This window comes from Artemia franciscana, chromosome 8, assembly GCF_032884065.1.
Source record: "Artemia franciscana chromosome 8, ASM3288406v1, whole genome shotgun sequence".
NCBI lineage: Eukaryota > Metazoa > Arthropoda > Branchiopoda > Anostraca > Artemiidae > Artemia > Artemia franciscana.
In genome coordinates this window covers 5,832,887-5,860,677 of record NC_088870.1, presented here as the reverse complement: position 1 = coordinate 5,860,677, position 27,791 = coordinate 5,832,887, and the positions used below count along the sequence as shown (strand labels likewise).

The following is a 27,791-nucleotide window of genomic DNA, read 5'->3' as shown; positions in this document are numbered from 1 at the left end:
TATGTTCATCTTACAATCCTCTATTTTTTGTTTTGTTTTTACGTTTATTACATTAACTCTCCCCATTGGCTCGAAAGAAACGTCTATACATGTGCCTGGGTTGAGCAGCTTCCAGTACCCTCAACATCATACATACCCTCAACATAATACAGACATTATTTAGAGCACCAAACAAACTGAAGTTGGTACATTTTAATGCAAAGCTCAAATCACAAAACAATACAGACTTTTAGTTTCACAAAAAAACACAAAAAAAACAACTTATGCTTGCAGCAAACAACTTCATTAAACATAACTTCAGTAGACTATCTTTCGTAAGGAATTCATACCCATGTCAAACCCAGATCATTTGATCAATCCCGAACCGAATAAAAAACTTTTTTTTAAAGAGATTTTAATATTTACAAAAATAACACAGAAAGTACCTGCTAAATATTTCAAACAGAAATTATTATTTCATCAGTGGTTGTATATTTAGTTTATGATATGGTTATTTGATTTGTCCATAGTTTAAAATATAAATTGTCATTAAATATGCAATAAAAACATCATAAGCAGACTTTATCCGAACGACATAAGAGCAAAAGAAATAAAAGCAAAAAAGGGAGTTATTATTTCCCAATAATTTCGCGGAAAAAGGTGCTTTAGTTTTCTTGATTTTTATCCTTGATGTCTTTTTGAGACCTAACAAAAAATTTCCTTTTTTCAGAAGGGACAAAGAATCCTGCTTTTCTAATGCCTGATTTATTTTTAAATGTTATATTAAACCAGCAAAAATAACTAAAAGTTAGATTCCACTTGATTGGTTCTTCTGTGTGAAATTTTAAGCCTGTAATATTACTACTACAGGAGAAAGAGGTTTAGCGCCACAAGTTTTTCCAAGTAGTTCTATTTATCTGTGCCTTAAGCTTGGCTTACACAACACAAGAAGCTAGATCTGTCACCAAACAGGATATTTTAAGTTTTATATTTAACATATTTCATTAAGTATTTTTTCCAAGTATTTTTTTCAAAAACTGTTCTAACATTTAAAGGAAAATTAGATGTCTCGTTTCTTTAATTTTCCAACAGATTTATAAAACATGAGTGACATTTTTCAGAAATGCTAGTTTTAGAATTTCAGTGAAGTATCACTTAGTATCCTAAAAACCTGCTCCAAGACTTTTAAACAAAGCTGAATTAAACATCAGGATTCAGAAATTTGACCAAATCATGTTGTTTGAAAGGATCCATGCTGAAGCTTAAGGCGCCTAAGCTTAACGAACCATTCCAATAGTTTTCCAATATAATTAAAGTAAACAAGTCCAAAAATATTTTGATGGTTAATACTAACAATGAATCTTCAGTTTTAGTTTTGAAAACCGTTAAAATTTAATAGACCAAAGTAGAATTAGTTTTCCAATTTTAAATCCACAATTTAAAATGAAAAGAAAGCCTTGGAGGAATGGACTTCATTAGTCCATTTTGTAAAGTAACAAAATGTGGTCAAAATACACAGAGATTAAAAGTATTTAAGATGAAGGGGGTAAAGTTGGAGGAGACACCCAAAATTTCGACATTTCAGGGTCCCCCAAAAGATGAACATTTCTCACGACTTGTAGGGGCAACCTTTAACCTCCTGAAATCAATTTTGCAAAGAGCGGATTAAGCCAGATTAAAATTCAATGAAAGAAAAGTCTTATTTAAACGTTAGCACGTTAACACCAGAAACAGCAAAAATACAAAAAACGAGTTATGCGACCATTTTATAAATCTTTGACCTTGAAAATCTTCCTTCTCCTGAAAAAAAATATAATTACTTTAAGCTAGAAAAGAAAAGCGAAAAAGTTTAGGACGCTAAAATTCATTCCATCTACAATTTAATCCCTGCAGTGTGTCGCAGCTCTCCCCCCCCCCCCAGTCCCTACATATCCAATTTATTCTACAAATTCCTCAACCCCATTCTGTAAAATAAGCGGTCAAACTTTTCTGACAATTGATTTTCTACTTTATATCATACCTAGTTGATAAAAAATAATAATAATATATATAAAAAAAGGTTTCTTCACATTGAAGTAAAGAGAAATCGATGAAGCTTAGAACGAACTGAAACTGGACCAACACCAAGGCCTCGTGAATAACCATGGGTTACAGTTTTGAAGCAACATTAGCTACTATGTCTACAGGATTAGATTTGAAGCCTCTAAAGACACAACAGAATCCTAGCATCTAAAATTTGATTTAGGTAGATCCATCTTACATATGCGAAGCACAAGAATGTAGCTCCTCCCTCAAAGAAGCCGAATCGTGCACGGACACCCGAGATCATAACTGTAGCTTCTGATCAAGTGATCTTGAACAAATATCACCAGTTCACCTAATAATTAGGCTAGTGGAGAGATAACCCTGCGCCCAGACCCCCAAGGCCTGGTCAGGTTCAGACCATATAACCGAACAACTAACAATCTAGCTCATCAAGTTTGGCTGGAGCCTTGTGGCCCCTTCAAAAGAATGTTGGGACCCCCCTTTCTCCTTTCACGCAGATTTCCAACCTCATAAACTTGGTAAAGTATTTCTAGAAAATTAACTGCTACTTGTGACTAGGTTTGATTGATGCTCAAAAAGTGTATTTGGTAGGTACCAAATGAGCTCATTTGTATATGGAAAAAGAAATCACCAGTGCAACAGCATAAAACACAGAAACAAACGCACACCATAAAACCAAACATAAAATATAAAAAAAAATAATAATCAATAATAATTATTAACTAAAAATAATACATAAAATATATAAAAAATAGATAGATAATAAAAATAAAAAATTTAAAACAAAAAAGAAAACAGAAGGAAAAAGGAAGACTTTTTTCCTACTTTAGTAATTAATATAGATAAGTACTTGAACGAGGCTGTAACCCTACTCATCCATCCAATTACAGAGGTCAAACAGCATAGCCATACACAATCAACCGTAAAGAATAATCCATGGACAGGCAGTCGTGTCGTAAGTAAGTACAGGTCGTCATATGTCGAATATTTAAAGCAATAGATAAGACAAATAGTTCAAAGACGACCACCCAAGACAAGGGCTCATCAGGAGAATACACACTTGCCTATAGGGTTTCGGCGCTTAAAATTCCCTACCCAGGCAAGTATTTGGCGTTTAAAATTCCCTATCCAGGCAAGTGCCGTGCCTACCATAAGTTCTCTATGGTATCCCCGTGCTAGGTACTCATGTTCGTGTTCAGGTGCAAAAACCAACAAGGTGGAAATCCACTCTCCCTTCCCAAAAAATTGCCTTGAAATCTGATAAACTGTGTTACATGTTCAGATTAAACTAATTTCCATTATCAATTACCATTACCCTTACCTATTACCAGCAGAGATAAGTTTGGTCCCGTGCCACAAAAGCACAGGGGTGGCACCAGTTCTTACTTTTCACTAAGTTTTGATTACATCTGTCAACCTGATCTATAAGAAGTCACGATGACAAGAATAGAGGAACTACTACAATAGTCGGGTAAGATACGCGAAAACTAGGACAATTACACTACTTTTACTTTCCGCCATATTTGGGTAAGATCCAACAGTCGCTTATGGTCGATATCATGGTATTAAGAATTTAAGTGCCCCCTCTCTCTCCAACGGTGTGATTGCGTCCACATTCCACCGTGAACTTTAAATCTAACTTCAAACCAATTTAGTTGGGATTCGAGAACCGCTGTCTGTGGACGTCCTGATAAAAAGAACATAGAGGCCTCCTTACCCTGACCCCCCCCCCCCTACAGAGGACAAAACAGACTTAATCTCCCAAAAAACAACTACAACCCTATCTCACAATCTCCATCGAGCTTCTCGTTTCAACAACCCTTTCTGAAATATAACCTAAAAAAAATAGGGCCCTACCTCTCCTCTCACAGAGTCGTTGATTCATAAAGAGCTAAACAGTGCATCACATGTTACTTCTAACTAAAGGTTTTTAACAAACCTTCATTAAGACATGGACTAATAGATTCCCCTTCCTTCAATGGTTCAAATCGGGCCATGATCCCCAAAGCGGGAACTAGGATATTAATTGTTACTTTTCATTAATCATAGCTGCGGCATCAGACGCAACCTAGTAAAGAACGAAGTCGATTCTAAAGTAAACAAGAATTTAAAAATGCTTTTTGAGAAAAAAACTGTCAAGAGAAGAAGAATCACCATTTCAATTTGATTCACAAATGGTAACTATTATTTCAATTAATCTTGATGGTACAAGTCTGTTGCAAAAACAAATTTATGGAAATTGAAAAAAATAGCCTGAAACTCTCAAAAATGGTGTCGGATCAAAATGAAAATCGCACCATCGGAATTACCATGGCTGAAAACCCAAAATAGGAGAATTACAGTCCCCATCTTGAGCAACGAGGAACAGTGTTTTTTTGCATGGGGAGTAGTGACGTGTCTCCTTGTTTTCTTCTCCCACTGCCGGTTTTGTCTTCGTCGCTAATGGGGCAATGAAACAGCATAAATAGGTTTTTAACAGCTCATTTGGAAGTTAATTTTATGTCAAATGCTTTTTATAAATAAAAATTTCAGTTAAGATTCATTTGACACCTGCTACTATCAAAAACTACAGAACTGCACACGGAAGTCGTTTATCATCAAAAATCGAACCCCTCTTTTCCCTAGTTTTTATGGTATGGATTTTTATATTGTCGCTGTAACTCATCATGTTCTGATCATATCCTGATATCCTGAACAAAGGGTATGGGTAACTTATAAGAGTAGAAACTGGCACTAGTAAAACAAAATACCAACGTTATGTACCATGTGGCGACATTTAGCATCTTTTCAAACTCTGTAACCATTTTTCTTTCAGGTACTGAGATCAGATACCTACTGACATCAGATACGACTCTAATTTTACCAAATACACTAATTAAATCAATTATTCTTATTTTTATATTGAAAAGATGTCAAGTGTTGCCAAAAGCTAGATAGCGTTGGTGTTTTTTTTTTTTTTTTTTTTTTTTTTTTTTTTTTTTTTTTTTTTTTTTTTTTTCGACACTCACGCCAATTTCCGCTCTTATATCTTGCTCATACTTTTTGGTCCTGATGACAAGTATTTAAGGTCTAGACAGATGTAGCGTTTTCAAGTTAATGATGGCCGTATTTATTCAACATGGGCTTACTCTGCGCCAGCTTCCAAACTAGAATGCTCTGTGTTTTTTAGGTTCAATTCCATTCAATTTACGCAAAAAAAAAAAAAATAGAACACATAACACCAATAATAATAAAGATCCTAGAAGCGAGCTTGTTAAGGACCATAACAACAAAAAATTGAAAATGAAAGAGAGAAAAGAAAGAAAAGAGAGAACATGGATAATTAAAGGCAATTGGATAAAAATATAGGGAATTATAATATCAAAATTTTAGGACATTGTTATACAGCGTGCGAAAACTTGTGGGTAACTCGACACTGGAGGGTATTAAATTCCATTGAAGTATGGATTTATAAATGGGGGATCTCTGGGCGGAAACACACTTGGGGACAATGAAGGAAGGGTTGGATGAACGGAGACAAAAGCCTTCAGAATAACTACTATTAAAATAAGATAATAAATGGAGAGGAAGATTTTTATGGTAAGCGGATTATGCAAAGGATAGATTTAATTTTTTGATGATTTGCTCAAAAAGGATAATACCAAAATCGGAGTACAAGTCCTGAGTGGGATATAGTCGGGGCAGCCGAAAAACTGCTTTGACGGCACGGTTTTGGGCAGATTTTAATTTATTGTTAACTGAAGGATAAGTATTGCCCCAAAGTCGGCAGTGTGAGATATATGGGTAAATTAAAGAGTAATAGAGGGTCGCAATGATATCGGAAGGAAGAAAATAATTCACATAATTAATCATACTTACCTGTCGCAAGATTATGGCTCTGATATAGGACACATATCATTATGTTTTAAGTACACATATCAAGATTAAGGCTTTGATATGTTGCAAATGATAGGGAGGAGTCTATGTGGACACCAAGAAACTTGGCAACTTCGACCTGCGGAAGGAGATTGGTAGAATATTTTAGGCCAAGTGCTTGTTCAGCTTAATTTTTTTTATAAGGGGTTCTAAATAATACAACCTGACTTTTCTTGCTGTTAATGGTCATACAGTTAATGAGACACCACTCATGTACTCTATTCAGAAGGGTTTGAGTAGAGGTGACGACCGATGGTAAATTAGGACCGGTGATGAAAAAGTTGCTGTCGTCAGCAAAAAGTACTGGATGCACCGATGGACCCAGGTCCGTAACCAAATCATTAATATAAAGGAGAAAAAGTGTTTGACCAAGAACAGAGCCCTGTGGTACGCCCCTCCGGACAGGTAGGGGATGTGAAGTCACCTCGCCCAGACTCACACTCTGTACTCCACCAGAGAGATAAGATTCGAACCATGAGAAAGGAACTCCACGAATCCCTAGGTTGTTGAGTTTACTTAATAAAACACTGTGATCAACCATGTCAAAGACCTTAGAAAAATCCAGAAATAAGCCCAATACAGTATTTTTAAGGTCAAGTTGGAAACGTATCAACTGTGTGGCGTCTATTAGTGCATGAGCAGTTGAAAATTTGGCACGGAAGCCATATTGATGAGGAGAAATCAACGATTCTAAAGAATGAATCCCAAATAAAAAGGAAGAAAGACGTCGGGATATAATTATCTCGAGCACTTTAGATATAACTGGGAGAAGTGAGATTGGACGATAATTACTTATCTCAGACGGATCGCCTTTTTTATGAATTGGGATAACAATTGCTCATTTAAATATTTCTGGGAAGACTCCATTGGTCATAGACAGGTTTGCTATATGCACAATGGGTTCACAAACATAGGAAGATGTTTGTGAAACCTGTCCACCGTATTTATTCTCCAAGATTCACTCCTGGACCTGCTATTGTTAACCTCTCTTCTAAAACATTGGAACCCCAGGAAATCGAAACACTAGAAAAAGGTCCAAAATCTTCTTTTCTACCAAAACAGGTTCCTGTGGCAGATATAGTTTCCTCTCTAGAGTCCACTTTGCATAAACACTATCCTTCTGTCTCTAACCCGGATGAAGTTAGATCTAGTCTTATAAATATCCTCTACAACAACCAAAACAAGTTTAAGCCTCCTACCAATTCCACACCGGAGAATTTGCATGACATAAAAATACTATCTAATCTCCAAAAAGATCCTTCTATTATAATAACCAAAGCAGACAAAAACAATTCACTTGTTGTCATGAGTACGACAGACTATGACAACAAAATTCTTTCGTTTTTTATTTAGTTTTAATTTTTAAAACTAATTAGTTTAATAAGTTTTAATGCTCACAATTTGATGTAAGTTCATTTATATATACATATATATATATATATATATATATATATATATATATATATATATATATATATATATATATATATATATATATATATATATATATATATATATAGTTTCTCTCTTATTCTTGTATTGTGCTGAAGACGGCCCTTGGACATAGGGCCGAAATATCCACAGAAATAATCTCCACTGTCTTGAAAAGATTTCCCCTATTGTCTCTACTTTGTATTTCTTGTTATGGAAAGGCAGTGTGGTCTTCGTCGCTATTTTTGATAAAGATCTGTTTGTAAGGTTTATTGTGTATATTTTTAAAACCTAAAAAGGAAAGAATTAATCGAAAAAAACGTCTTTCTGACGGAAGTAAAGTGCGAAGTTGAAACGAAACAAATGAAAATTATTGTTTCACAGTGTATGCAAAATATATATATGAAAAACAGGTTCAATCAAACCTACTCATTATATGTCTCTACATTTGTGTAACTCAATAAAACTATCACTTTAGTGAAATTGAGTGATTTTGAGTTTTTTAGATCGACAACTACTTGAGGTCTTTTCTACTCTTAAATCTGTTTTGTTGCATCAGTTTTATGTTTTCTGTAAAGTGTTAGTTTTACGTATTAAAGATGGGTAAGACTAAATTGATCAATCCCTCATCAAAAATCTAAAACCAACCTAACACTTATAGAGAAATGTTTTTTGTTGGCAAACCCTGCCTTTGACCTTTCAAAGAGTTCAGAATATTTCTTCATTTGACCTCAGGCAGCAATAGGTTCTAACTTTGGCCTTGTCAGATACATGCTATAAAAACTACTGCCATTAGTAAGTAAGGCAGACTATTTCGTCTTAAAGGTAATTTTGCTTAACACATTGTATTTGAAATTTTGACAGCGATTGGAAGAGTTTTACGAAATATCGCCCATCAAAGTACTTATTATGCAGTGGTATATGTAAAACTTTGAAACAACATAGTCGCATAAACTTGGCAACCTATAACCAAGGCCCTGTCCAGGGGGGTTGCCTTCTCCCCCGAGATGTTTATCCGACTTTTGAAAACGTAAAGAAATGCATATGAGTAAATTTGTGACGCGTTTTTAAAAAAAAATTCTGCACCCCCTCCTCCCAAAAAAAAATTATGGATAGGCTCTACCTATAACCTTCAAAATTCAATGAGTCTCTATGAAATTATCCATATGGATTTACTCATTGTGTACGACACAATAACCTTTGAGAGGCTATTAATAGCTTCAAAGAGGCTGGTTTTATTTTTCCATTAATAGTACTACGAGCTTATTCAGATTGATGCAAAGGACATTGATGATACCAGGATTCTAAATAAAAACAAAGAAGTAGATGTCAGAAGTAGAAGTAGAAGTAGATGTCACCCACATAGTGATGTCACAGCAGCAAGCCAAAACCATTTTATTGCAAACATAAATACAACTCCAGGATTTTATTCGGCTATAGAAAAGTTGCACGTTTAAGTACTACTTGTATACTGTTTAATAATGTTATTTTACTGAAGCCAAATTGGATTCCTTGGTCTATTTTTAATAGAATTGAACAAAAAACAAGTTTATTTAAATGAAAATAAAGAGCAACATTAAAACTCAAAACGAACAGAAATTCTTCTGTAGATGGAAGGGTTGTCCCCCTCCTCAATACCTTGCTCTTTACGCTATAGTTTGACTGTTTTTCCCCGTTTTTAAGAACGGCTATTGAACCACAGGGGCTGTTTAATAAGAATAGAAGAATAGGAAAAGAATAGGAGTGGAGAGATCGGGATGAAACTTGATGGAAAGAATAAGCACAAGTTCTAGATATGTGATTGAAATAATTGAACCGGATCCACTCTCTTTGGGTGAGTTATGTGGGGGGTGATAATTCGGAAAAATTAGAAAAATGGAGGTATTTTTAACTTAAGAACGGGTGACCAGATCTTAACGAAATTTGATATTTAGAAGGAACTCGTGTCTCAGAGCTCTTATTTCAAACCCCGACCAGATCTGGTGACATTGGGAGGAGTTGGAGGGGGAAGCCGGAAATCTTAGAAAACGCTTAGAGTGGAGAAGTCGGGATGAAACTTGGTGGGTAGAATAAGCAAATGTCGTAGATACGTGATTGACGTAACCGGACTGGATTCGCTCTCTTTGGGGGAATTAGGGGAGTCCATGCTTTGGCGAGTTTGGTGCTTCTGGACGTACTAGGACGATGAAAATTGGTAGGCGTGTCAGGGACCTGCATAAAGTGACTCGATAAAGTCGTTTTCCCCGATTCGACCATCTGGGGGGCTGAAGGGAGAGGAAAAATTAGAAAAAATTAAGTATTTTTAACTTACGAGTGGGTGATCTTATCATAATGAATTTTGATATTTAGAAGAGCCTCGTGTCTCAGAGCTCTTATTTTAAATCCCGACCGGTATTAAGCCTCTGATTTTCCTTTTAAATCAATCTATTCATTCTTAGTATTTTTCTAGAGCTCATGCCATATGAGCTCTTGGCTCTTCCGACCTCGTCACAAGTGCCATATGAGCTCTCAGCTCTTGTTTAATTTCCGATCTTTTTTCAAATAATGCCGGTAAATCTGGCTCATCTAGCATAAAATATACCCACCTTCCCTCACGGGAAACTCCTGGGAAATTTTCTCCCCCGTAAAATTCCCTCCAGACAGTTCCATCCTCACTGAAAATACCCCCCCCCCCTATAAATTTCTTGCAGACGATTGAACCTGAAAAATTCTACTTAGCATGCTTTCATTTCAAAAAAACTTTAATTTTAATAGTTTTCTCGGTTACTCCAGAAATCCCCCCCCCCCCCTAGAAATTCAAACACACTGAAACTAATTTCCCCAGAGAATCTCGACATGCAAAATTGAGTTGGCAAAGAGAAAGTAAGACAATTAAAAAGAATTCCGTATAGAAATTCTGTCAAACCCCTCCCAGTGTGAAATTTCCCCTAGAAAATTCACTCTTCGGAGATTTCCCTCTCAAAGGAATATTATCTCTATGAAAACTCAACCCAAACACAAAGTCCCCCCCCCCCCCAAAAAAAAAATGTCCGAATAATTCCTAATAACAAATAATATACTTAAATAATGGGCAAGTTTCATAACTTACATATCTCTCCAACGTACTGTGGGGGTAATTTTACCCCAAAAGACATAGTCATTGGGTCTTTCAACCATTTTAAAAAGGATGGCTATTTCAAAATCCTGATCGAATAGCTTTAGGTAAAAAGGGGCGTGGGAGGGGGATTAGTTGCCCTCCATCTTTTTGACTACTTAAAAAGGACAATAGAACTTCTAATTTTCGTTCGAATCCACCCTGTCCCGATCTCATAGGGCCATTATTTAGATACGATCACCCCTAAAAAAAAGAAAAAAAAAAGAAAAAAAAGCCCATCCATGATCTTCTTTCTGGCAAAAGAAAAAAGAAAAACAGAAGCAGAATTCCACGTTTTGAATATAGGAGCTTGAAACGTCTACAGCGAGGTTGTCTGATATGCTGAATCAGAGGGTTCACTTAGTTGAAAACAATTTCAAAAGCTCCGTCAGGCCGAGAGAGAATTTTATGGCACATGTTTACTCAAGATGGAGGGAGCAGCCCAATTTCATATGAGGCTGATCAGAGTTAGGGGAGTCTATGCACAGTCTTTGGTTAATACACATTATGGTTATTGTATGCGTCACGACCTTACAAAAGAGGGCCCCCACCCATGGCAACCAGAAATTTTAAACACGTAAAAAAAAATCTATAAGCGAGGAAGAATCATCATTTGAAGCTGATTCAAGGATGACAACTATGATTTCAGCTAATTTTAATAGTAAAAAAGAAATTATGTTCGAAACAGGGCCTCATCTCCGTAGCCCAACCTCATTTAAGAGAATTACCAAGTGTGTGTCTGTGTTTGCACGAGTCTGCATGTTTGGGTACGCAATACAATAAGCTAAACTAATAGAACTAGAAACATGAGTCTTTATTATTTACATAATTATATAATAATATTATCTATATATTATATATAATAATGCGATAATATGTATAATATTAGACGATAATATTATAAATTGTCGTACATGAATTGTTCGATAAATTTATTATAAATATGCGATAGTATCATAATATTATGCGTTAATATTTATAATATTATCTATATATCTAGCAATGTTATCTATAGGCCTACATAATAGTACAATAAATTAATATTATATAAAATGATGCGATAATATTCATAATATTGTAATGTTATGCGATAATATTGAATTATGCGATAATATCATAAATTGTCGTCGATAAATTGTGCGATAAATCCTTATGATGACCTTTTGCTAGTAAAACAAGCACAAACAGTTGGCACTGAAATGAGAAGTGCATCGATCAAACGAAGTTCTAAATAACAAGCATGAGAAGGACAAGTCTGTCAATTGCGATAATTACCCCCCCCCCCCCTCCCTGAATTTTTGTCCCCTCTAGATTCTTAGCGTGTTTTTGGGTATTTTCATTGAAAATTCTGCTTTTAGTATTTCCATTAAAAGAAAAAATCCAACTTCAACAATATTCCCCCCCCCCCAAAAAAAAAAATTTTGAAAACCACATTCTCACCCTTACATTGTCGTTAATTGATGTCCCTAACGAAGGAGTCATTTATAGCTTATAATAGCTTTTCCATGACACAATAATTGAAAATTTCCAAGAAATCTGCCATAAGCGGGAGGTTTTAACCCATTACCTCTTTCCTAACATGTAGGTATCGTAATAAATTTGACAATGATCTGATCAAGGACTGATCAACGTTACATGCTTCCATCATTCTTCCAGTCATTGCTTTCCGTCATTGCTATGATTTTTGGTATCCGTCATTGCATGATTTTTGGTATAGTATTGGTATCCGTCATTGCTTTCCGTTGCGATGATGTCATTGTATAGCACAATTTTACCATAAACTTTAATTACCATACCCATAATCATCTTATTATAAACATTTTGAAAACTGCAAAATTATCTTTGTTACACAAAGTTGTACATTAGTTCCATAAAATTGTAAAATGAAAAGGAAACTAAGAAAAGGAAGAAAATTTATTGTTGACGTTGGACATCTGCCAGTAGTCTAATTCCAAAAATAAAAATTTCAAGAAGAAAACTGATCATGGATACTCGAATTGTTTACAAAATAAAAGTTGATTTGATTATCAAGAAAATTGGCAAAGGAAGCGAAAAGCAGCCACCTTTTCTGAATTCCTCTTACACAGTTGAAAAAGTTCAAGACAAACTTGAAGTCAGCTTAAACCTTATAGATACAGAAAACTTTGAATGTTGCTATAGACAACAATTCTACCCAGGGTCATTAATTATTAAGGAGGAAAAAACTGTTATTCTACCTACCTGGCCAGTAAAAACCGTACAAATCTGTTTGCAAAATCAAGCACATCCTATTGAAGGACAACAGGTAAATGCAGTTAATTCAGTGAAAATGATACGAGTGGTTCTAAATTTGCAATGGACACCCATGTTAGCAATGCGTTTGAATATTCAACCTGACTGGTCAAGAATATGTTATGATTTAGAGTTGTCAGACCCTCGAATTTTAGTTTCAAGTTCAGAGATGAAAGGACTCGTGACAAAAACCGAGGGATCCCTAGACCTCAAATGCAAACATAGAGATACGTTAAGTATCTCTTTAAAGGCAAGAGGGAGAGATGTGGAAATAGGCTCTGGAAATCTTTCGATATTTAAACTCCTTCTATCAGAAGGAGCCAATCAACAGATGAAACAAGACGTTCAAATCAAACGCAACGACAAGTCCTTAATTCTGCTCCCTTTTTTATTCACTATTGAAGACAAGAAGCTGTATAGAAAACTTATAAATTTGGAATACAATCATCTAGAAATGAGGCAGCACCTTGAGCGAGTTGTTAACAAAAGAATTAGAGTTTAAAAACCTTGAGACTAATAGAGTCGGAATATAAGACTTTAAAGTCGGAATAAGACCCAGGAATAAGACTTTGTCTACTGGAATTATATGGATGGCTCTAGCCAAGTCTTGTATGGGGGCAACGGTGACAACCTTCTCAGGTGCCAGGAAAGTGGAAGGTACAAATACTGATGATTTCAGTCACCGTCAAGCTACAATGTACAGGATGGCTGGTAGGCCCCAATCGGCACAGATAGTTGTCAAAGCTCCAGTTGCCGAGTGCTGTTTATACAAACAGGTGAGCCTGTCAGCTAGCATAGCGGCAGCTGGTATCGAACCCAGTGGTCCCTATTGCCAAGCAGAGATGAATCCACTGAGCTATCACAGGGGTTAACAAGTGCTAGCACACTGACCATCCATCCCCGTGACTAACCACGAGGCATGGTATTTTGTGGCATATACTCCCAATATTGAATACAATGAAGCCAGTAATGACTGCCAAAATCATGCCTTGGGGTACCCCTGGACACATGAAGAGCAAGTTGCGGTCCTCGAGAAGCAGCCTGAGGACGAAGAAAGGTGTTCTCTTGCCTTGCCAGAGCATCAAGAACCTTTGAGGCTCTTCTACAAATAGGAAAAATTGGAGAAAGACACACCTGAAGAATGAAGGGACGCCATCAGCCCAGTTGCTACTGGTGCTTGTTGGAGACAATTTCTTTATGGTACAGAGGCAATAGGTCTTAGTGGCCTAGGTCTCAGCCCAGTTTTGTGATTCTGCCAATAATGACAACTCTCTTACTTAGACGAGTTTGTGGGAGGTGGCAATCCAAGACCACGAGTATTTTTGGTAACCAGATTGTGTTGAACACGCTATTAATATAATAACAGAAGAACCGAGTTGATGACAGAAAGATGAAGGATCACGAACCACAAAAATTATTTTGTTGGTAATCTAGCTGCGGTCAAGGGAAAAGCAGAATACCCTCAAATAATTACGTTCTGAGTCCATATTCAAGAGAGCACGTACTGAAACCACAAACAGATAGATTCTCAGATCACATTTTGAGATCATTCAAAATTAGAAACGGTTTTAGAATTTGAATATTCAAGCAACTAAAACTTCCTTAAATTGCCAACTTCTGACGTAAACTATAAATTCGAATCAAAAATGTTCAAATGCACCAGTTCCTATATATCTGAAAAAATTCCAATCTTTAATTTTAAGTAAAAAGGAAACCCACTCAGAATGATTATTATGCGCAATACTGGTCAAACCGACGCCCCTTCAGTGAAAGAGGGTCATCACGAACTTTTGGTCGAACGGTTTTTCAGCCCACAGGAAAGACAGAATTGGTCCTATTCTTGGAGTGGCGCAATCCTTCTCTTTTCAAAAAAAAAAATAATTTTCAACGAACGGTAATTAAGGAGTCCGCATCAGGAGCATAAATCAGAAAACCAAAATTACCGCAGATTTTACCATTCAACAAAAGAATGTTTTGAACTCCCACTAGTGTAGAACTTTCGTAATGATTTCAATATTCTAAACAGCTAAATCTTTAAATATAATTTTATATACTTGTAGCTTTATTTCTTTTATAGACATCATATATATTCGCTGGAACAGCTAACACACAAACGCATGCAAATAGTTCTCAAAATTGGTTCAACTAAACCATTTTTCCCGTGTATCATCATTGTTCAGAAGTCCAGGCTGCATAACAGCTTCTTCAGAAGAGGTATGAAAAATTCTACAAACACAAACTGAATGAAAGTCCTGTCCTAGAGACAAAAAATGCCTTTGACCTCATGATGGGAAAACGCTCAAAACAGTTCCGTTTTGCTCTAGACCCAGTCATTCTTGAACTGATCGCTGCCGATTAACCAAATGAAAAAGGTTGGAATGATTGCTTACAGACAGTAGCTGAAGGTAAGTACTGAAGGTTCAGTACTGAAGGTGCAGATTACGTGTTGACTCATCTTTGGGGCTAAACGACACAGACTGCACCTCTGTAAATTATTTAATTAGTGTATTTAAGATCTTCAAAGGAAAGCTCCACACTGACACGGAGTAAGAACATTCGTAAGCAAAATAGTTGAACGGTAAATCACAAAATCGTAATATCAATCGGAAACTAAACTAACTGAATGCATTCTACTAGTTATTTTCTCCGTCTCCCTGTTTCTGCCGGGTCCATTTATGGATACTATTTTTAAACAAATACATATTGCTTAGGAACATCGAAGCATGATGACCCTCTAGCTGTTGGGTTCTCCTGACTGAGCTTAAACTTTGTAGTTTGCAATTTTTAGGTAGCTTCTTGCATCCTTTGAAGTATATTACGTCCATTAAAACATCTGTCTCACAGATTAGGAAGATATTGGACATTGTTTTCCAGTTGTTACACTGTTTTGTTATGGAAAAAATGCTGTGAAGAGTGTAGTCCACTTCTCCAGGGAGGTTTTCCCCTGGTGTCGTTGGGTTTCTAAAAGTCTTTTTGACTGTATAGACAAGAAGATGAGAATGTGGAATGATTATTTAAGAGAATCGATGCAGAATATCGTTGTTGTAGCCATTTTCTTGATATTTAAACCAATGTATTTTCCTTGTTATTCAAGACAAGTTTCAAGACTTGTTATTCATTATTTATTATCCACATATATAAAAATAAGTTGTATGCATTTTTGTAGGTTTATCGACTGGCGTCATTATAAGGATTGAGCATTATGACGTCATGTATGTATTCTGTTTGTTTGTATATGACGTCACTATAAGTTGACGGCATTATAAGTATATAAGGCTTTTTATACGACGTCATTATAAGCATATAAGGCTTGCGATTCAAAGAGAATATTTAGTATAAATCCTACAATGGCAGAAGAAACAGCCGAGGAATCAAATCGTGCGAGAAATTTTAGTATAAATCCTACAATGGCAGAAGAAACAGCCGACGAAGCGGCTTAAAGAGATAATGCCAAAAGGCTTGCGGCTAAAAGAGAAAGTAACAAAAGAAAGCATGCCGAGGAATCACAAGAACAACGTCAAAACATGCTTACGGCTCAAAGAGATAATGCCAAAAGGAAGCGTGCCGAGGAATCACAAGAACAACGTGAAAATTATCGCCTGGCATTCAGGTACAGCCAGTCGATGATTATAACTTGAGTAGATGTGTTCAAATCGGGACTATGTCCAAAATTTGTCCCTATTGCAAGGCCTTGAAATTTAATGGTGAAACAATGGGAATGTGTTGCGCCTCAGAAAAAGTTAAATTTCCTCAACTGGCTGCACCACCAGAGCCACTGATTCAAACAACAAGTAACAGTTGTTTCTTACTGAAAACAGTAAGTTTCTAGAAATCTGGGAATATTAAAAAAAAACCAAGCAGTTTCTTCCTGTTAAGATCCTTCATCTTCTTTATTTTTTGCTGATACAGTCCCATATCCGATGCTACTCTCTTGTCTGGACGGCGACATTTAAATCCCGTGCAAACATGATTAGAAAACATAAATCAAAAAGCATTAAATCTAATTAACGAAATAGATTCTTTATTTTCTTTCGATAGTTTGGGAGTTTTTAATGTATGTATGTATGTATATATATGTTTATTTCCCGTCATATTGCAAAAAAAAAAAATACAAAACTGACGGAGAAACAAAAGAAAAGAAAAACAACAAACATCCAAAAACGAAATCAAACTCAGCACTTATAACATGAAAAAACTATCGGAAAACACTTAGCAAAGTGCTATTACTGCCCAGACGTGTTGTATAACGCTCATTTCGCTTTTCTACTGTACGCACTGGACTAGCTACTCCGTAACGTGTTGACAGAGTTGCATTACTGGTCCATAGAGGCAATTTAAGTAGATATTTTGCATATTTGTAAAGCACTTCTTTCAGCTGGCATCTGTCAGCGAGAAAAGAGACCAAAATGGGGCAAGCGCAAGCAAATGGGGAACTAAAAAAGCATTATATGAAGTAGCACGGGAGCGATGGTTAAACTTGAACTTCTGCGATACCAACAGGCCATATGCCTTCCTAGTTTTTTCCGCAAAAAAATCTTTAAGGAAGACCCGTGTCGATCGGAGATTTTTTCCAATTTGGACTCCAAGGGACGTAAGACGTTCTTGGTCTTGTATGACGTGCACACCAAGAGATAAAGCAGCGGGATCTTGGCAACGGCGATTAAAAACTAGAATCTCACTATTACTATGATTAAAATTGAGACCAATACGATTATATTCATCTGACAATATACGAAAGTTTTCTTCAATCCCTGCTTGTGTTCTACTTACATTCAGTACGTCATCTGCGTAATTTACTAATGAAGCGTATATTCCTTTGAAAATGCATGTCGTGAGGGCTTTTTGCTGGGGCTCGGTTACGCTGTTATTCTACAGGGGCGGGGAGGCCCGAGCTCCTCGTCTAATACCTTTTTAATGGGTATTAGCAGGGTAAGATCTACAACACCATGTAAAACAGGGACCTTACTCTAGCATTCAGCTTTCTATACATGTCGGGTATAGCCCTAACTACCGAAGGGTCCGTACCGCGTTTATATGCTATCAGCAGTATCTGGAACCTAGGAACACCCTAGGAAGGGTGTGCGAAAGCACTGGATGGCTGGCCCCCAACCCCCCATTGCACTTCCTGGCTGAAGGGCCAAGAAACGGAGATCAGCACCGCCGGTACGGACTGTAAAGTCTAATGCCGTATCCTTTACCTTTTCCTTTTTTACTTTTTTTACCAGCAGTATCTGTGCATGTATGTCGGAGTCAAATGCTCTAGACACGTATAGCCCAGCAAAAAACAGTACTTCATCATTTTTAGCGGTATGAAGTAACACATTTGCAATGAGATGATGAGCATGTTCACGACCTACACCTTTCTTAAAACCAAATTGGTTCTCTGGCATGTAACACTTACTAGAAATTTCATCAACAACCAACAGCTCAAATACTTTGCATAAAACAGGAGAAACAGTAATTGGCCTAAAGGAGGAAAAACAAACAGCTGGCTTTCCTTTTTTCAAAATAGGACTAATTAAACCAGTACTGAATAAATTGGGGACAATACCAGTAACAAAAATCATTTGGTACAGTAGTGATAAATGTTCAACTAAGACACAAGAACCGAATTCCAAGTGCTTCGCACAAATCGAATCCGCACCACGGGAAGTCTTTTTTCGTGGTTTCAGGATGCATTTCGTGACCATTGATGGGGTTACGACGAAACCGAGGTCATTAGCAGACTCGAGCAAGAGCCCGTCAAGTTCTTTCTCAAACTTACTCTCGAGCAAAGGATCGGGACTGGAAAATTCACCTTTAAAGTAGTTGTGCCACTTTTCAGTACTGATTAGAACATCACTGCAAGATTTAGACTTATCATGCCTTAGAACATTCCAAATAAAATTGGGATCACTTTTACCCTTGCTAGGCATTTCGGCTATTGACTTTACCTGGTGACTTTTTAACACTTTTGCAAAATAGCGCTTTGTGTAGAGACGGATTTCATTCACCACTCCACTGCGCGGCCTGCCACACTCCCTCCAGACATGGAACCAGAATTTTGACTTTACACAGGAATCGACGATATCTGGATTACCTGACCAGCCAGGTTTTTCGGTTCCGACTCGAAACCTCCGGACTGGGACACTCGCACGCTCAGGGACACGCAAGGCATGTACAATTTCAGCATAATAAATATTTAGCAGAATTTGCTGCTTATGCACACTAATAGACGATTTCTGAGAGAGAAGCTGAAAAGGTACTTTAATTTTAGTAAGGATACCATCACTTATACCAAGAAAGGTGAGCAAATCAGTTTTTTTCCCAGTCACTTATTTCGCGCCACTTGCTACAGCTACTTGACTGGGTAGACTCGGGAGGCATCAGACTAATGGGAAAAATGTTACTGATCGGCAAATGGTCAGAGGTCTGGAACGAAGTGACAACTGCAGTTTTTGAGTCTGGTTTTATTTCGGGAGAGCAAAACATAAAATCAAGCAAGAAACAAAATTAATCACTTTTTGTTTACAAATACTTTTAATCTCTACTACCAGAATACTTTTCAATAAATGTGTCTGTGGCTGAAACACACCAGGGAAGAACACAGTATAGAAGCCTGTTGGTTGTTCCGTATACGCCATGTGTTCGGTCTGATTTTTCACTTGACATTTTATGTTCACGATTTTGGAATGACCTACCAGAGGTAATTATAAGTAAACCGAGTCTTGCATCATTTAAAATATATCCGAAAAAATATCTGAGTAAAAAGCGTTAGGTAACTGTAAGTAATTTGAAATGATATCGAATGAATGTAAAAGGGGATGTATAATTATTTATAATTTTAGTATTAATTTTGAGAGCGACATCAGATCTTGTTTTCTCCCGTTAAAATTGAGGTTGAAGTTTTGTTTTAGTGTTTTTAATTGAGTTATTTTGAGGCAATTTGACTTCATGCTGGCTAGCAAATGGAGGACCAACAATATGTGTTGTAATTAACAGTGTTATTTAATGTTTCCTCAACAGAATCATCAAAAAGGACCAAATTAATATGAATTATGGGCCAGAACTTATTTTTTAAGAAGTATTTATGAGTGTATGTAATTTAAATGTAATATATTATTAAAACCGATCTGAATGGAATTTAAAAGTAAAGATCAATCGTTATAAACACAGTCCTCCTCGGGACAGTCATACTGGGAAGATTAATTTCAGAATGATCTCACCAAATTCTTACTCCAAATAGGCCATAGTAGAAAAAGATCTGAGACCACTTGGTGGTAGAATTTATCAACGTGTAATTATGTGAGTTAACTATACAAGTTTACTAAAGTACAAGGTTAGTTGAATACTCACAGGCAGGCTTACCACTTTGTGTATTGCGAATCCTTGTCAGTGAGAGGCACATACATAACGTCCATAAGCGACTGGCGAACAATTTGTCCATCAAGCAATTTATCAATTTGTTCTAGTGCTTGCATACCCAACTTGTTCCCGACTGGTATTACCATTCTTCCTCCAGGGGCTAACTGTTTAATCAGCTAAACCGAAAAAATAAAAGCTTTTAGCCATAACCAGCAAGGATAAATCTCATGCACAAAATAGCAAAATTTAGAAAATTAGCCCCTTTTCCTCCTAGAAATACTAACTTGAAGCAGACCCAGGTGTTTTCGTCTCATCTGGGATCTTAAATTTAGATGTTTCGTGGGGATTTTTTAACCTTGAGCTCACCAGACTCTCTATGATTGCGCTTACAGAGTCACACCATTAGCCTCCACCCCAAGCCAAAGGGCTGGTAACACCAGGACTCAAACCCTGCCTTAAAGGAAATGGGATTGCAAGTTCAGCGCCATCTTAGAAATACTACCTTACAATCCCTCCACTTATATTATGGGCTGTACCTACGCCAGAAATGTAGTATTATATTATAATTAGTGTCGTAGTTTCTCGCTGACAAAAGAAATTGGATGTGATACTTCAAGACAAAAACTTAGAAAGCATAGCTAGCAATGTTTACAAATAGAAAAATTAAAATTATATTTACATGACGTTCGAAATGTTCCTCTGCTCTTTTGCAGAAGAGGAGACAGAATGAAAATTGTATTTAAGTAACTCTAAATTTGTGCAAGAGACTATCCGAAAATCTGAACTAATAAAGAAATCAGGACATGATTTTTAAATAGGCCAAGGCGAGTTCTTCAAAAACACTCGTAACAAATTTTGAAATTAAAATACTAGATTTTGACAGGTAAAGTACATTTGTTTAAAACTTAACGCAGTTTTTCGACTTCATTAATACCACGAGACATGAAAAACAGAGAATAGGACAAAAATAGGGTCAGTCACTTCAGAACCTCCTTTAATTTGGTCACCGAACTTGGTTCATGACCTTGTGTAATTCTGTCACTATCACCGAGAATGCAGAGAATGTCGGGCTAAAGATAAACATTGACAAATCGAAGAGCATGGCCACCACAAGCTCGCCACTTGTTCTCCATTGCAAAAACAAGGACCTAGAGCAAGTTCAGGAATTCAAGTACCTGGGTAGCTGAATCGACTGTGAGAGAGAGATTTCGACCAACATTAAACGTGGGATTAGACAACCTACAGGTGCCTTTAATAGACTGAAGCCAACTTGGAGAAGTGACAAATATCCAAGGTGACTGAAGCTCCGACTCTTCAACAGCAATGTATTCTCAACTCTTCTTTACGCAAGGGAATGTTGGAAAATAAACACCCAGCTTGAAAAAAAGTATCCTCGCAGTTGAAAATATGAGCCTCAGAAGAATCTTGAATACAAGTGGACAACAAAAAAATTACAAATGCAGAAATACGCACAAAAAAAAACAGGTCAACCTCTAGTCATTAAGTTGCGGAAAAGAAGACGGTGGACATACCTGGGACACATTCTTCGTATGGAAGAGAGTCGCTTTTCTCAAACAACCTATGAATGGATGCCAGACGGTAGAAGAAAGCGAAGCCATCCCAAAAATACATTGAGACAAACATATGACCGATATCTAAGGGCGACTGGTACCTCACTACTACCTGAATGGGAAGACGTCATCGCTGCAGCATGAATGCGGGACGAATGGAAAAGCATTGTTGATTCCCTATGCGCCACCGCTGGCTCTGGAGGAACTAAGGTCTAAGGCAAGGTCTTTTTTTGTAGAAGGATACACATTCGATTGAAATTTATTAATTCGTTAATTTTTAAGCTTTCTTCCCTTAAACAGGATGAGGTTTAACCAGGAAATGTATCTTTAAAATATAAAAACCACAAGACCCGAGAGGATACCATCCCTCTTAAATCCTAATATCTAAGGCTGCTGTATTCAGTTTTTTTTAGGAAGCTGCCTTCCAAAAGATGTATGCCTACATTTGAAAATTCTCGTTTCTCAACAGGTACTGACAGAGACTTTACATCATACAGCTTAAGTATCTAAATTTAACAGTCTCTAATATCAAAATATCAAATTTCAAAAAATCAAAAGTAAAAAAAAAGAATCCAATTTCAAAATCTAAAAATCTCAGGATTTTGAAATTTCTCTCAAAATCTCAAATTCAATTCAAAATCTCAATTTTCTCAATTCTAAAAAAAAAATCTCGAAACTGAAAAATCAAAATTGAGAAAAATCTTAAATAAAAACATAAAATCTCAAAATTTAACAGAAATTTAAATCATATTTTCAGTGATGTTCATTATTTACTTGTTCTGTTTCTCACGTGATAATAAACTATCTGCCCAGATCCTTTTTAAATGTAACAGCTTTACACAGTGCCTCACTCCAACTGTTTTCCTTAAGAGTTTTACACGTAAAACAGAAAGTGCCTACTTTTCAACAAAACATTAGAGAACACGGTTTCCAAGTGAATAATTCATTTAGCGCCATTTTTTTTTCTTAAAGCGCCAAGCGGAAAAGGGATTTAAAAAACTAACTGCTGAAAACTAGCAGTTCTATTCAAAGGTAGTTGTAGATATTTTCTTTTGGGAGGGGTGGCCTTAATAGCGCAGTCTTAAACATGGGCCTTTTAGACATTATTGCGTTTGTAGGGTGGTAATCCTCCCCCAACGATTCTTGTTAAGTTTTACAGTTTTAAAATTTAATATTCGGGCAAAGCCTTTTTTATTCTTTTTACTTCATGTCTTCTTCGAATTGTTTGTGTATGATTTTCTGTTGATTAATTCCTTTCTCAGATTTTGCCAGGAAAGTTTTTAAAATATGAGTTTTGACTTTCGAATATGGTAAAGGCGAAGAATCTGACATTGAACTTTTACAGTCCCAACCGACGGCGCTGATCTCCGCTTCGTGGATATTCAGCAAGAAAGTGCAAATGGGGGAGGATTGGGGGGCGAGCCATCCTGTGCTTTCACATACCCTTCCTGTTTTCCTTTCCCAGATTTCTCCATGTAGCCATTTTAGAGCTGTTTCGACTGTAACTGAGCTTAGAGAGTAACACCACCGACCCCTTTCAAAACCAAATAAACCGCAATCCAAGGTCTCGAACCTCTGTCCTAAGGAACAGAGGATTTCAGGCCTAGCGTCCTAGCCCTTCGGCTAAGACGGCTCCAAAAAAAATCTATATCTATAGATATAGATAAATTAAGAAAAACGGCGTATTTTATGCATTTCAGGACATTAGCAAGTTGCTTTCAAACATATTTTTTTGAGCTTTCGAAAAAAAAGGGGGTTACTTTTTTTTTTGCTACTAAAGAATTCAGCTCTCAATGTTTTACAGAGATACTTTCCAGTAACTTTATACTTCAAATTTCAGCCTCGAATGATCAAAATGCACCCTATAAGTTAAAAGTCATTTAAAAAATAAGATAAAAGAACATTAAAAAAAAGTAAAATGATTTAAAAGTCGGGGTCGGGTAAAAGGAAAAGAATACAGTTCATAAAAAAAGGTGCTAAACGTCGTTTTCGGAAAACATGGAGAAAAGATCCAAAGACACTAAAATTTCGAAGGCAAGTTTATAAATTTCAATATATTCCTATAAATTTCATGCATAGTAAGACCAATTTTAATGGAGGATGGGGTAGAAGTCGGTTGGTCAAATTCAGAGAAACTTTATCGATGAAAAACGTTAGTTTTTTTTCAAAATTAAATCTTGGTCTTAAAAATACATCCAAGCATCGCCGGTCACCATAAAGCAAAACTAATTTGCATTACCATCTGTCCCCTCGTTTAGGAAGCACTATCGTGCCTCCTTGATAAATGAAAGGCTCTTTCGTACATATTTTTCTAACCAACTGTTAACCCTTTGTTATGATTATCCTAGGAGGGTCTAGGAAATTAGGGACAGGACTGATAGAAAGGACTAGAAAAGACTAGATCATTTATATCAAGAGAAAGGTTAAGGTATATACTGTAGTCTGAAAAAACTATAGACTGTTTCCAGAAAATTAGAGGACGGTCATCGCCATACTACCCCCTATTTTAAAGGAAGGTTTATCAGTCTTGGGTATAAACGAGCTAGCCAAACTTATTCCTTGATTTAGAAAAAAAAACTTAACATGGAAATACTTTTAAGATTACAAACATACCATACATATTAAAAATAAAATCTCCACTAAACTTAAAAATAAAACATATCACAATAAAACCTAAAACATACCAAAATATGATATGTCGTAGGCAGGCGTTTTTCTTAGATGTGGCAAAGGTTTAAAAAAATACAGTGCCCACCCCTCAGCTTACCCACTTTCGTTAAAAAATCAACATAAAAAAAGTGTAAAGCTTAGTTCTAAGATAATGATTATTGCCCCCCCCCCCCATAGCTGGCCAGTTGCTCCCCTCTCCATAAAAGAAAAGCTAAGCTGAGGTCATTTCATGTGGTTTAAATTTAGGGCTCACAACTGCTACTTTTACTACTACTAACAACTCACCGTAGCACCAAGCACCCTGAGGCTACAGAGAACACAGCTACGCACGCTCTACCTCCATCCCAATCTATTCAATGCCTTCCTCTTTACACCCTCCAAAGAAGTTCCCATTTCCTTTAAATCTTTCTCCCACCGCATTTCTCCCACCGCAGACGAGGACGACCTGCTTTTCGCGCTTATGAAGACACTAGCTAAAGAATTACAAATGACTTCAAAAGCTTAGTGACTTACCGGGGTAGAAACATATGTGTTTAATTTACTTACAGGTTTAATTAAATCATATTTAATTTATTTGTATAAAAATACTTAACCGCTAGTTTTAAAAAATTAAATATTAAAGATAAACATATTTATTCTTCTTTGTCACCCCAAATGCCTGGTTTATAAGACTCATATCCATGAAAACCAAAAGTGCAAAAAAACAAATAAATAAATCAACCTCTATGTATAAAAACAATCGTAAGAAAAAAACTTAGATGGTGTTATACGTAAAGCCATGAGTTATTCTTGGGAAGGGTGAAGAATGTCCAAAACAAAGCGATATATCCCCATTTTTGAGGAGCCCTACTCCCCAACTTTATGCACATACTCAATAATTTTGTGTCTCTTGGTGGAAGAGAAAAATATTGCCTCCTTAAGCCTCTCTTAAAGACATTCTTGAGGAGATTTTGCAACTAAAATGCCTTAATAAAACTGACCTCATCCGGCACACCTTGTTCAGCCGCTGCTCCCACGTGAATGGCATTGTATGGTGCTTCTGGTTCGTATCCCTTTCTTCCATCACCAACTAAAAATAAGTTATTTTATTAAAACAAAATGTCCTAAACGAACTTTCCTATAGAAACAGAAGTTTAATCTATTCCGAAAATCAATTTGATTTATATAAAAACTGTCAAAACTTAAGTCTTTTAGAAAAAAAAGTTAATTTTTTTATGAGAGTGTGGATTTAAATTTTAGGAGCAATTATTTGTGTTTTTCAGGTATCATTCGAACCATGATTTAAAAGAGTTCACTGTTGCTCGTAGGACTGTAAAGGAATTTAACAAAAAAGCAGCGAAAGGTATATGGCTTTAGTGCAACTTTTTCTGACGCAACACATTCATAATTTTATTAACCCTAGTACATTATTGTGTACAACACCATCTAAGCTTTTGCATAACTGTAAAGTGCGAAGCAATGGTCAGTTTTTGGTACGCATGTTCTTGCTCTGTCATTATCTGTATATGAAGTTTATTTATTCTTTTCTTAATACTTTAACATTTCAGGTGTTTGCAGTTTTATCAAATGCGTATTAGAGCATAAAGCAGCCCTAAAATAAAAAAAAAAACAAGATAGGGCACCATTCTCGGACCAAAAATACGCCAAAAATGCGCCGAAGGTGCGAGTAAAATGAAAAACAGATTTTGAAAAATACACTTTCCTGACAATATCAATGCTCAACAACCACGAATAAGAGCCTAAAAAGTGCAAACGCAGGCAACAATGTTTCGCTATGGTCACAGTTACTAAAACAAGTTTTTAAGCGGTTTCACACTACGTACGTAATTTTCTATACATAGAGGTTATTTGAATTTACTTATAAATAGGAAAATCTTGATTATTTTAATTATTTATTTTCTAAATTTTCTCTTGATTGTGGCCGCTTCTTAAAAATTGTTTTAATTAGCCAAGTTTGACGCTTTTACTCTGCGATAACAGAGTAAAAGAAAGAGTTGACTCTACTTGATAATTAAATATAAAAAACAAGTTTTTTAACCGAAAGTAAGGAGCGGCATTAAAACTTAAAAGGAACAGAAATTATTCCGTATATGAAAGGGACTTTTCCTCCTCAACGCCACGCTCTTTACGCTAAAGTTTTTTAATGTTTTAAAAAGTAGTGTAAAGAGCGGGGCGTTGAGGAGGAAAAACCCCTTTCATATACGGAGTAATTTCTGTTCGTTTTAAGTTTTGATGTTGCTAATTACTTACGGTTAAAAAAAACTTGTTTTTTTTCTGAACTTTTTGAATAAATGCATATTTTGATTTTGGCTCTCCGCACATAAATAATTAAAACGAAATTTGCATATTAATGTTTTTTGGCTAAATGGCTTTCTCATAGTTCTAATCGGAAGATTTTGAGAAAAAAGGAGCGGGGCAGGAGGCCTTGTTGCCCTCCAATTTTTTGATTACTTAAAAAAGCAACTAGAACTTTTAATTTTTTACGAACGTTTTCATTAGTAAAAAATATCAGTAACTTACCAATTACCTTACGTAACAAACTTCTTTGTTCGTATTTTTTTATAATGTATATGAGGGTGTTCCCCCCTCATCAATACCTCGCTCTTTACACTAAAGCTTAATTTTTTCCTAATTCCTTAAGAATTACCCCTGAATCACAAAGGCCGTAGAATAAATAGTTGAAATTACTAAAAATACTTTAGTGTAAAGAGCGAGGTATTACAAGGAGGTGAACCCCTCATATGCGTAAACGTTTCTGTTCGTTTGAAGTTTTAATACTGTTCCTTACTTTCAGTCGAAAAAACTTTTCATATTTATTTTTTCATTGTTTTTTTAAATAATGCTAGAAAATCCTGCGCCCCCTTTATTGAAATTATCTCCATTTAAAGATCTTTTCGCATACCCCCCCCCCCTCCGCCAAACCAAAAAATCCAAAAAAATTCAAACCAAAAAGGGGCACTACAACTTTTAATTTCCTTTAGAATGAGTCCTCTCGCGACATTCTAGGACCACTGAGTCAATACGATCACCCCTGGGGAAAAAAAAATATAAATAAACACGCATCCGTGATCTGTCTTCTGGAAAAAATGAGAAATTCCACATTTTTGCAGATAGGAGCTTGAAACCTCTACAATAGGGTTCTCTGATACGCTGAAGTGATTTTCGTTAAAGATTGTGTGAATTTTAGGGGGGTGTTTCCCCCTATTTTCTAAAATGAGATTTAAATATTAATATTTCTGATACTAATAAATTAAGTTTTAAAATGTATAATAAAACAGATGATTTTGATTTTGAAGTGATTAGTTTCCTATTCCCTGAAAGTAATATACACTCAAATATCACATATTCGGCGTTTTTCTCACAGTTACTTTGTTATGCAAGGATTTGTAGTAATTATATTGATTTTAAAAATAGAAGTAAAATCTTAAGCC

General features: G+C 36.1%; 1 protein-coding gene across 4 annotated transcripts in view; it reads right to left on the bottom strand.

The window, feature by feature from the left end:
- Positions 1–177: 177 nt before the first annotated feature.
- Positions 178–27,791, bottom strand: part of LOC136029906 (protein-L-isoaspartate(D-aspartate) O-methyltransferase-like) — a 46,849-nt gene continuing 19,235 nt past the window's right edge. For 2 of the 4 annotated variants that reach the window (XM_065708408.1, XM_065708407.1), the window contains exons 6-8: positions 25,341–25,429; positions 20,111–20,295; positions 178–1,779 (exon numbers count right to left, since the gene is read on the bottom strand). In XM_065708408.1, the coding sequence (XP_065564480.1) occupies positions 20,119–20,295; positions 25,341–25,429 (266 nt within the window). In that variant the 3' untranslated portion in view covers positions 178–1,779; positions 20,111–20,118. The remainder of the gene's footprint in view (positions 1,780–20,110; positions 20,296–25,340; positions 25,430–27,791) is intronic. The other 2 variants (XM_065708406.1, XM_065708405.1) reach the window with 2 other exon arrangements.